Source organism: Schistocerca nitens, chromosome 7 (genome assembly GCF_023898315.1).
Source record: "Schistocerca nitens isolate TAMUIC-IGC-003100 chromosome 7, iqSchNite1.1, whole genome shotgun sequence".
NCBI classification, from domain to species: Eukaryota; Metazoa; Arthropoda; class Insecta; order Orthoptera; family Acrididae; genus Schistocerca; species Schistocerca nitens.
In genome coordinates, this window is record NC_064620.1 from 635,568,890 (window position 1) to 635,581,347 (window position 12,458).

Consider the following 12,458-nt stretch of genomic DNA (forward strand, 5'->3'; position numbering starts at 1 on the left):
CGACAAATTTCTGACACAATAGTCATGCATTCTTACCAGTTTCCAAAAGTAATGAATACTTGTATAAGAAGTATAAATTTATTAAGAAATGGAATCCTGTTGAAGCAGTAATGGGGTAGTAGAAGACAGCTGTGACTGGCCTCCATATCTGAAACATTCAAAAGCATTTGTAAGTCAGGTAAGATCTACATATCAAATGAACAATAATATATAATATATAATAATATAAAATATATAATAATAAAGATGTATCCACAACCGCCCCCTCCCTCCCCCAAACTCATCCACAAAAATATTCTTTCAAAACCTCCATTATTGTATAAGGAACACAGATCTTCTGACATGTACAGTCAAACATCATCGAAGGCAGAAGAGCAGTATTTGTTTATCAAGCACTGAGACAGGAAAAATCAGCAGTGAATGCCAAAAATTGGCTTCTTCATATTTAGATGGACTTCTTTCTATTTAGAATTTTTGTCACTTCCTTTGCAAGGAAAAATTGATGTATGAACCACAATAAAGTAAATCATAGCTGAAAGATGTATTATTATTATTATTATTATTAATCCAGATAGTTGTTCCTGTTAACAAGCCAACTGCAGGATGCGGGGAGGCACGCCAGCCCCAGATCAAGTCTACCTTGCAGATTAACGATGAGGGCTGGTGTGTGGACAGTCTGGATGTGGGTTTTATGCAGGTTCCCACATCAGGACTAGGCCCCGTTGTTCTGACAGTGTCCTAAGGGGCAACGGTACCTGTCCCCACAAACTTGCAGGCATAGGCAGAAAGTGTCGGTTACCCACCAGGCAGTCTGATTCACGCGCCCAGCACACTTACGACCTGCTCAGCCACCACTATCCACCTGCATTTGGCCAGTGGAGTACAACTGTGTACACTACAGGCCTGCTGCAAAACTACCTCCACGTCAGCTATTTGCCGATCCCTGCCACCTGTGTCCATCCAGCTGCTCCCAGGCAGGCACGGGTTCTGGAAGAGCCTAGATTAGGATTAAGTTAGCAATGGGCTCATACTCACATTCCACTTCAGTTACAAGATTTACAAACATTTCAAAAATGCTCTCTCTCTCTCTCTCTCTCTCTCTCTCTCTCTCTCTCTCTCTGATGATGATGATACTGATGATAATAATAATAATAATAATAATAATAATAATAATCCCCGTGGAGGCCCGGGAAAAGAATAGGCCTCCGATATGTTCTGCCAGTCGTAAAAGGCGACAAAAACAACAAACCACTAATACGGCTAACCCCCCTTTTAGTGTGATTACTTGGTCAGGACAGAACTAAAGAAGCCTCGGACAAGCACCGTCATGGTCGGGGACGACGCTTGAACCCTATGCTCGCCCACAATGGTAACGACACTGCTAGCCAACTGGAAAATGATTTAAATCCAAATAGAGGTGTTTTGCAGGATATGCTTCCTGCAACCACCCTAGAAGGAAAACAAAGGCAGAGGATGAGATGGTCAGATGAAGTTAATCGACACCTCATGTTCTGTTATTACCAAGCAACAAACCTAGGAACCAACACAACTGGATACAGATCACAAGTATACACAACATTTATTACCAGAAACCCGGAATCAAAATTTTTAACAGAACAACGACTAGCTGATCAGATCCGTCTAATAATAAAAAATAACAGGATACCCCAGTCAGAATTAGAAAACATCAAACAACAAGTACAACAAATACTGGAACAAAATTATGTGCAATCAGAAGAAGAAGAAAATACAGTAATGGACTCAAACACCGCAGAGAAAACAAACAAAGAACAAAACGCGTCAATTACACAATCAGAGGAAAACGAAATCTTAAGACAGCCACCAGAACAAGCACAAATAGAACACGAAGTGACACACATATTAGATACAGAAGAGAAATTTCAGCTGACATATATAGAATACAAAGACACAAATACAGACATTAGACCAATCTTGGATAGACCAACAAATAACCCACAAGTCGAAACAACAATAACAACTATCAACACAATCATACACAACAAAATAAATGAAAATACAACTATGGAAGAGTTACAACTACTGGTTTATGTAGGAGCACTCACTACACTAAATATACACACTAGGCAGAGATCAGAACCAACCAACACACAGAAGAAACCCACAAAACCAGCATGGCAACACAGGCTACAGATCAGAATAGAAAAACTGAGAAAAGACATCGGACAGCTAACACAATTTATAAGAAATGAAATATCAGACAAAAAACGAAAAAGGTTAGGTAAAATCTCACAACAAGAAGCAATAGAGCAATTAGATGAAAAGAAGCAGAAATTACAAGCATTGGCCAAACGACTTAGAAGGTACAAAAAAAGTGAAAATAGAAGGAAACAAAACCAAACATTCAACACAAACCAAAAGAGATTTTACCAAACAATAGATAACACACACATTAAAATAGACAATCCACCAAACATAACAGACATGGAACACTTCTGGAGCAACATATGGTCAAACCCGGTACAACATAACAGGCATGCACGGTGGATACAAGCAGAAACAGACTCATACAAGATGATACCACAAATGCCTGGAGTGATAATTTTGCAACATGAAGTCACCCCCCCCATGAACCATGGACCTTGCCGTTGGTGGGGAGGCTTGCGTGCCTCAGCGATACAGATAGCCGTACCGTAGGTACAACCACAACGGGGGGGTATCTGTTGAGAGGCCAGACAAACGTGTGGTTCCTGAAGAGGGGCAGCAGCCTTTTCAGTAGTTGCAAGGGCAACAGTCTGGATGATTGACTGATCTGGCCTTGTAACAATAACCAAATGGGCCTTGCTGTGCTGGTACTGCGAACGGCTGAAAGCAAGGGGAAACTACGGCCGTAATTTTTCCCGAGGGCATGCAGCTTTACTGTATGATTAAATGATGATGGCGTCCTCTTGGGTAAAATATTCCGGAGGTAAAATAGTCCCCCATTCGGATCTCCGGGCGGGGACTACTCAAGAGGATGTCGATATCAGGAGAAAGAAAACTGGCGTTCTACGGATCGGAGCGTGGAATGTCAGGTCCCTTAATCGGGCAGGTAGGTTAGAAAATTTGAAAAGGGAAATGGATAGGTTAAAGTTAGATATAGTGGGAATTAGTGAAGTTCGGTGGAAGGAGGAACAAGACTTCTGGTCAGGTGACTACAGGGTTATAAACACAAAGTCAAATAGGGGTAATGCAGGAGTAGGTTTAATAATGAATAGGAAAATAGGAACGCGGGTAAGCTACTACAAACAGCTTAGTGAACGCATTATTGTGGCCAAGATAGATACGAAGCCCACACCTACTACAGTAGTACAAGTTTATATGCCAACTAGCTCTGCAGATGACGAAGAAATTGAAGAAATGTATGATGAAATAAAAGAAATTATTCAGATAGTGAAGGGAGACGAAAATTTAATAGTCATGGGTGACTGGAATTCGAGTGTAGGGAAAGCGAGAGAAGGAAACGTAGTAGGTGAATATGGATTGGGGCTAAGAAATGAAAGAGGAAGCCGCCTGGTAGAATTTTGCACAGAGCACAACTTAATCATAGCTAATACTTGGTTTAAGAATCATGATAGAAGGTTGTATACATGGAAGAACCCTGGAGATACTAAAAGGTATCAGATAGATTATATAATGGTAAGACAGAGATTTAGGAACCAGGTTTTAAATTGTAAGACATTTCCAGGGGCAGATGTGGACTCTGACCACAATCTATTGGTTATGACCTGTAGATTAAAACTGAAGAAACTGCAAAAAGGTGGGAATTTAAGGAGATGGGACCTGGATAAACTGAAAGAACCAGAGGTTGTACAGAGTTTCAGGGAGAGCATAAGGGAACAATTGACGGGAATGGGGGAAAGAAATACAGTAGAAGAAGAATGGGTAGCTTTGAGGGATGAAGTAGTGAAGGCAGCAGAGGATCAAGTAGGTAAAAAGACGAGGGCTAGTAGAAATCCTTGGGTAACAGAAGAAATATTGAATTTAATTGATGAAAGGAGAAAATATAAAAATGCAGTAAATGAAGCAGGCAAAAAGGAATACAAACGTCTCAAAAATGAGATCGACAGGAAGTGCAAAATGGCTAAGCAGGGATGGCTAGAGGACAAATGTAAGGATGTAGAGGCTTATCTCACTAAGGGTAAGATAGATACTGCCTACAGGAAAATTAAAGAGACCTTTGGAGATAAGAGAACCACTTGTATGAACATCAAGAGCTCAGATGGAAACCCAGTTCTAAGCAAAGAAGGGAAAGCAGAAAGGTGGAAGGAGTATATAGAGGGTCTATACAAGGGCGATGTACTTGAGGACAATATTATGGAAATGGAAGAGGATGTAGATGAAGATGAAATGGGAGATACGATACTGCGTGAAGAATTTGACAGAGCACTGAAAGACCTGAGTCGAAACAAGGCCCCCGGAGTAGACAACATTCCATTGGAACTACTGACGGCTTTGGGAGAGCCAGCCCTGACGAAACTCTACCATCTGGTAAGCAAGATGTATGAAACAGGCGAAATACCCTCAGACTTCAAGAAGAATATAATAATTCCAATTCCAAAGAAAGCAGGTGTTGACAGATGTGAGAATTACCGGACAATCAGTTTAATAAGCCACAGCTGCAAAAAACTAACACGAATTCTTTACAGACGAATGGAAAAACTCGTAGAAGCCGACCTCGGGGAAGATCAGTTTGGATTCCGTAGAAATACTGGAACACGTGAGGCAATACTGACCTTACGACTTATCTTAGAAGAAAGATTAAGGAAAGGCAAACCTACGTTTCTAGCATTTGTAGACTTAGAGAAAGCTTTTGACAATGTTGACTGGAATACTCTCTTTCAAATTCTGAAGGTGGCAGGGGTAAAATACAGGGAGCGAAAGGCTATTTACAATTTGTACAGAAACCAGATAGCAGTTATAAGAGTCGAGGGGCATGAAAGGGAAGCAGTGGTTGGGAAGGGAGTAAGACAGGGTTGTAGCCTCTCCCCGATGTTATTCAATCTGTATATTGAGCAAGCAGTAAAGGAAACAAAAGAAAAATTCGGAGTAGCTATTAAAATCCATGGAGAAGAAATAAAAACTTTGAGGTTCGCCGATGACATTGTAATTCTGTCAGAGACAGCAAAGGACTTGGAAGAGCAGTTGAACGGAATGGACAGTGTCTTGCAAGGAGGGTATAAGATGAACATCAACAAAAGCAAAACGAGGATAATGGAATGTAGTCGAATTAAGTCGGGTGATGTTGAAGGTATTAGATTAGGAAATGAGACACTTAAAGTAGTAAAGGAGTTTTGCTATTTGGGGAGCAAAATAACTGATGATGGTCGAAGTAGAGAGGATATAAAATGTAGACTGGCAATGGCAAGGAAAGCGTTTCTGAAGAAGAGAAATTTGTTAACATCGAGTATAGATTTAAGTGTCAGGAAGTCTTTTCTGAAAGTATTTGTATGGAGTGTAGCCATGTATGGAAGTGAATCATGGATGATAAATAGTTTGGACAAGAAGAGAATAGAAGCTTTCGAAATGTGGTGCTACAGAAGAATGCTGAAGATTAGATGGGTAGATCACATAACTAATGAGGAGGTACTGAATAGGATTGGGGAGAAGAGGAGTTTGTGGCACAACTCGACCAGAAGAAGGGATCGGTTGGTAGGACATGTTCTGAGGCATCAAGGGATCACCAATTTAGTATTGGAGGGCAGCGTGGAGGGTAAAAATCGTAGGGGGAGACCAAGAGATGCATACACTAAGCAGATTCAGAAGGATGTAGGTTGCAGTAGGTACTGGGAGATGAAGAAGCTTGCACAGGATAGAGTAGCATGGAGAGCTGCATCAAACCAGTCTCAGGACTGAAGACCACAACAACAACAACAAGTCACCCGAGCAATTAATTCTACGCAATAATTGGAAAGCCCCTGGAAATGATAAAATAGCAAATTTCTGGCTAAAGAAGTTCACCTCACACATTCACATCTAACTAAATTATTTAACAGTTACATTGCAGACCCATACACATTCCCTGATACACTTACACATGGAATAACTTATCTGAAACAAAGATCAAGCAGACACAGCAAACCCAGCTAAATATCGCCCCATAACATGCCTACCAACAATCTACAAAATATTAACTTCAGTCATTACACAGAAATTAATGACACATACAACACAGAACAAAATTATAAATGAAGAACAAAAAGGCTGCTGCAAAGGAGCACGAGGATGTAAAGAGCAACTGATAATAGATGCAGAGTATGATATATCAAGCTAAAACTAAACAAAGGTCGTTACACTACGCATACATTGATTACCAAAAAGCTTTTGATAGTGTACCCCACTCATGGTTACTACAGATATTGGAAATATACAAAGTAGATCCTAAGTTGATACAGTTCCTAAACATAGTAATGAAAAACTGGAAAACCACACTTAACGGTAATATCCAAACAAATTCAGATAATATCACATCACAGCCAATACAGATTAAGCGTGGAATATACCAAGGAGACTCATTTAGTCCTTTCTGGTTCTGTCTTGCTCTGAACCCACTATCCAACATGCTAAATAATACAAATTATGGATACAATATTACTGGAACATACCCACACAAAATCACACATTTGCTATACATGGAGGATCTAAAACTACTGGCAGCAACAGATCAACAACTCAACCAACTACTAAAGATAAGAGAAGTATTCAGCAATGATATAAATATGGCTTTCAGAACAGACAAATGTAAGAAAAATAGCATAGTCAAGGGAAAACACACTAAACAAGAAGATTACATATTGGCTAACCACAGCGACTGCATAGAAGCGATGGAAAAAACAGATGCCTATAAATATCTAGGATACAGACAAAAAATAGGAATAGATAATACAAATATTAAAGAAGAATGATGAAATTTGACACACGAACAATCAAAGAAACCAATCTGAAGGAGGAGTGGGAAAAGGAACCAGCTGACTCTTGGGAAAAATTTCGAACAAAAATTACAAAGAAGGCAAAAGAACTGATCCCATTGAAAAAGAACACAAAACACCCCTGGTGGGACTCTGGATGTGAAAAAGCGCTGGAAGAAAGAAAGAAAGCCTTTCTGAAGTATAACAATAAAAAATCCCCAGAAAATCTAGATCACTTCCACAACACCAGAAGACAAGTGGCAAAAACAATCAGACAAGTCAAGAGGAAGTACCTCAAGGAACAGTGTGAGTCTATTGAAGAAAATTTCCGTAACTATAATGTACGAGACTTCTATAAGACCTTTGCTGGGAGAATCAATGGATACGGCTCACGAAATCTATGTTTCAGCAAACCAGATGGAAAACTAGCGCTCACAAATCGGGAAAATTGTGAGGAGCTGGCAAGATACTTTTCCGGACTCCTCAATTGCCCTGAACCTTCTTCAAGATTCCCTCAAGAAACTGCTGTCTACACAAATCCAGAATCCCCACCACCTACACTAGAGGAGATCCAAAGACATAGACTGAAAAACAACAAGGCATCCGGAGAAGATAATATCACTGCAGAACTACTTAAAAACCTTGGACCAAATTCCCTTAAAGAACTCACTCAAATCATCACAGACATTTGGCAGACAGAAAAACTACCAGAAGATTGGAAATGCGCCCTAATTCATCCACTGCATAAAAAGGGAGACATGGCAGATACGAACAACTATCGAGGAATCTCCCTTCTCCAAGTCACTTATAAAATCCTCTCAGCTTGTCTTCTTCAACGAACACAAGAACAACTCGAACACAGTATTGGTGAATACCAAGCTGGCTTTCGCCCTCACAGATCCTGTGCAGAACAAATTTTCAATCTGAAGACAACACTAAAATACAAAGCAGTCAGAAACAGTCCGATCATTTGTTCCTTTGTTGATTTCGCAAAGGCTTATGATTCAATCGATAGGCAATCTCTCTTTATTATCTTTGAGGAGCTAGGACTCGATCCGAAAACCCTAAACCTTATCAAAGAAACGCTCACAAACACAACTTCTAAGATAAAATTCCTGGGTGAAATATCAGAGCCCTTCCTGATCAAAACCGGCGTCAGACAAGGTGATGGCTTGTCTCCACTCCTCTTCAACCTTGTCTTAGACAAAGTCATCCGAGAATGGGAAAAAGAACTGAAGAATCAAAATTACTGGAAGCCTATACAACTAGGAAGATCTAAAGATGGTATTAAAATTTCATGCTTGGCATTTGCGGATGACGTGGCCATTCTAGCAGAAAACGAGACCACAGCAATTAAACAGATAGACATTCTCAAAGAATGCGCCGAAAAAGTTGGGCTACAAATTTCCTTCCAAAAAACCAAATTCATCTGCTCAAAATTTGAAACTCAAAAACTGACTACAAAATATGGACAAATTGAGAGAGTTCCATTCTTTAAATACTTAGGCGAGGTCCTAGAACCCACAGGGGGAGAGAAAACTGCACAAAAAGTTCGACTGCAAAAACTGAAAAGAGCATACTGGAAAACCCACAACATCTACAATAAAAAGTGTCTCTCCATTCACTCAAAAATACGACACTACAATACAGTAATCAAGCCCGAAGCACTATATGCCAGCGAAACACTCACACTCCATAGAAAAGGCGACCTGGAAGGCATCCTGAAAGAGGAACGCAAAATTATCAGAAAGATTCTTGGCCCAAAAAGAACTGAAGATGGATACAGGTTACAGTCTCGGAAAACTACAGAAAAATTATCTAACCTCACCGCAGACATCCGGAAAAGAAGACTAAAATTTTACGGTCATATCCACAGACTCCCAACACCCAGACTCTCCCACAAAATTTTAATATACATTGAAAAATTGAAAACCATACCCTGGATACAAGAAACCAAAACAGATCTAGCAAATGCACAAATAAATTCTTCAGAAGTTATAAACAGAAATGTATACAGGCAAAAAATCAATAGTTGGAAAGTACAACCCGAGAATGAAGTTTGCAAGAGACAGGGGACAAAATGGACAGAGGAAAGAAAGAGAATTCATGGGGAAAGAATGAGAGAAGTTTGGAGAATTAAAAAATTGAATTGGAAAAGCTTTGCGTGATCCGTATGGGTCCAATCGCACATAATAATAATAATAATAATATTAAAGAAGAACTAAAAGAAAAATATAGACAAAGACTTAACAAAAATACTGAAAACAGAATTGACAGCAAGAAACAAGACAAAAGCTATAAATACTTATGCTATACCAATATTGACCTACTCATTTGGAGTAGAGAGTAACACAGACCTAGAAGCACTCAATACACTTACACGCTCACAACGCCACAAATATAGAATACATCACATACATTCAGCAACAGAAAGATTCACATTAAGCAGAAAGGAAGGAGGAAGGGGATTCATCGACATAAAAAACCTACATTATGGACAGGTAGACAATTTAAGAAAATTCTTTCTAGAACGAGCAGAAACTAGCAAAATACACAAAGCAATCACTCATATAAATACATCGGCTACACCACTGCAATTTCATAACCACTTCTACAACCCTTTAGATCACATAACATCAACAGATACAAAGAAAGTAAATTGGAAAAAGAAAACACTACATGGCAAGCACCCATATCATCTAACACAGCCACACATCGATCAAGACGCATCTGACACATGGCTAAGAAAAGGCAATATATACAGTGAGACGGAAGGATTCATGATTGCAATACAGGGTCAAACAATAAAGACCAGATATTACAGCAAGCATATTATTAAAGATCCCAATACCACAACAGATAAATGCAGACTCTGCAAACAACAAATAGAAACAGTAGATCACATCACAAGTGGATGTACAATACTAGCAAATACAGAATACACCAGAAGACATGACAATGTAGCAAAAATAATACATCAACAACTTGCCATACATCATAAACTAATAAAACAACACGTTCCCACATACAAGTATGCACCACAAAATGTACTGGAGAATGATGAATACAAATTATACTGGAACAGAACCATTATAACAAATAAAACAACACCACATAACAAACCTGACATCATACTCACCAATGAAAAGAAGAAATTAACACAACTAATCGAAATATCCATACCCAATACAACAAATATACAGAAGAAAACAGGAGAAAAAATTGAAAAATATATCCAACTGGCTGAGGAAATCAAGGACATGTGGCATCAGGATAAAGTTGACGTTATACCAATGATATTATCGACTACAGGAGTCATACCACACAATATCCACCAGTACATCAATGCAATACAGCTACATCCAAACGTATATATACAACTACAGAAATCAGTAATTATTGATACGTGTTCAATAACCCGAAAGTTCCTAAATACAATGTACCATATACCATACAGTTAAAAGAAGTCACGCTTGATGAAGGTCCGCGCACTTTCCATTTTTAACCAGACCTAAGGTCTGAGAAAAATAGAAATAATAATAAATGACAGTAGATCTATCTGAAGAGAAAGCAAGAAGAACACAAAGTGTATTTTTGGAAAAAGAGTCAGTGAAAGACAGTCAGAGAATGAAGGAACTCTGAAGAAAGAGAAATGAACATAAAGAATGAAGATTAATGTACAACAGAGGCAGCTGAAACAATCAAAAATTCAACCGTAACAAATATTTGTGATCTCTCGGGTTTTCTTGGTGTGGAAGATTAATGGTGTACTCCCAGGTGTTCAGCCAAGTTGTTGCTGTTTCAATTTTATGCACAGGATTTTGAGGACTCATTCAGTCTTCTTTGGGTGCTCCGAGTTGTTCTGTGAATTAAGCTCAGTTGAAAATTATCAGTTTTCATCAGTCCTACTATTACCACAATTGCTGGGCACTCCTCATCACTCTAAGTTGCTCTCTAATAAGGTCAGTGCCACTTATCATTGTCTTTCACACTCCTTTAATGTCTGTTTTGCTCTAATGAACACAGTATTAGCTTGCCCAGCACCTGCTGGTTGAATCTTTGAAGCAGTCTGGATTTCCGATTTTTTGCTACCATGATGGACCTGCTACATCAGCTATTAAATAGCAAATTTCTTTTCAACCAAAATAATCTCAGCAGCCCCACAAGTTTTCAAACCTTTACAGTGGGAAAATTAACTGTGAATGTATGTTAATGGAACATAACTGACCCACGTTATATAAGAACAGACAATAACATGAACACCTAACTTTTGATACCCTGCAGATTTATTGGTTATTTTTCTTTGAATGCCAGTAATCAGAGTACCCAACACTGAACATACCATCCTGTGCTACATTGCTACTCCTCTTGACTCCGTGAAACTTGGCATTATGGTCATGAGCACATGTTCGGTTGTGCATGTTTTAAGGAGTTTTTGGGCATGGTCGACTGGTGTGACATAACTGCCTTATGGGGCAATTACATACAGGTTTGATAAACGATGTGCACGGTTCGCGATGTGCACAGCTTGCCCTTACCACTCAATTAGAAGCTTACTTTAATGCCTCCATGTGGCAGTACTCTGCAGCAGAATTCTATCTCCATTTACTTGGCAAAATCCTGCTGCATGGTAGCACACTCCTCAAATATACCAATTCATTCACTATACAGTAAAATTAGATCGGACATCAGTATATGTTATACTGATAGGAAAATCTATCTTGTGGAATTCTGAATGAGATATAGTACATTAAGTTATGGATTTCATCATAGAGTAACCCATTTGAAGCGCTGAGAACCATAATGTACATCATTGTCGAGTGTGAGACTGTGTTCATGCTTCTGACATGTTTCACCTTATGGTGGGTCAGGTTTATCTGTTTGGAGTTCACTTTTTACTGTGCAGGTATTGGCTTTCGTGTGCAATGTCAACATGAAGTCTATTGAATCTTTTTTTTTAAGTGCTAACAGAAAACAAAATTCCCAAAGGAACTAAGGCCTCCCAGAGCAGATCCATTGACTGAGAAAGGACAAAATCAATTAAGCGTGACTACAAGCAAACATTTAATAAAAAAGTGTATACTAAGTAAAAGTTGTTGTGTTGGTGCAGTGTAAGAATGCCTGTTTTCATTAACAAATACATGTGTTAGGGATCTTGTACATTTGTCTGGAAAAATAAAAAAGCATGAAAACTCCAAGTTATAAACAATGCAAAACGGAGAGTAGCGAAAGATTAAACATTATTTCATTTTTGCCCTACACTATTCTTAATTACATACAAAACAACAAAAATCCATAAAAACAATTCTTTTTTCAGACAAGTTATGCTATTATTATTATTATTATTTCTTTCCTTTCTCAGGCGTTATGTCTGGTTAAGAACGGAAAGTGACGCAGACTTTGATCAAGCGTGACTTCTTTTAACTGTACAGTATATGTTACATTGCATTTAGGAACTTTCGGGTAATCGAACATGTATCCCCCCCCCATGAACCATGGACCTTGCCGTTGCTGGGGAGGCTTGCGTGCCTC

General features: G+C 39.0%; 1 protein-coding gene across 2 annotated transcripts in view; it reads right to left on the reverse strand.

Annotated features, from left to right (window-relative positions):
* Positions 1 to 12,458, reverse strand: part of LOC126194922 (derlin-1) — a 160,897-nt gene that overhangs the window by 84,889 nt on the left and 63,550 nt on the right. For both annotated transcript variants that reach the window (XM_049933301.1, XM_049933300.1), the window contains exon 3: positions 37 to 148. In XM_049933301.1, the coding sequence (XP_049789258.1) occupies positions 37 to 148 (112 nt within the window). The remainder of the gene's footprint in view (positions 1 to 36; positions 149 to 12,458) is intronic.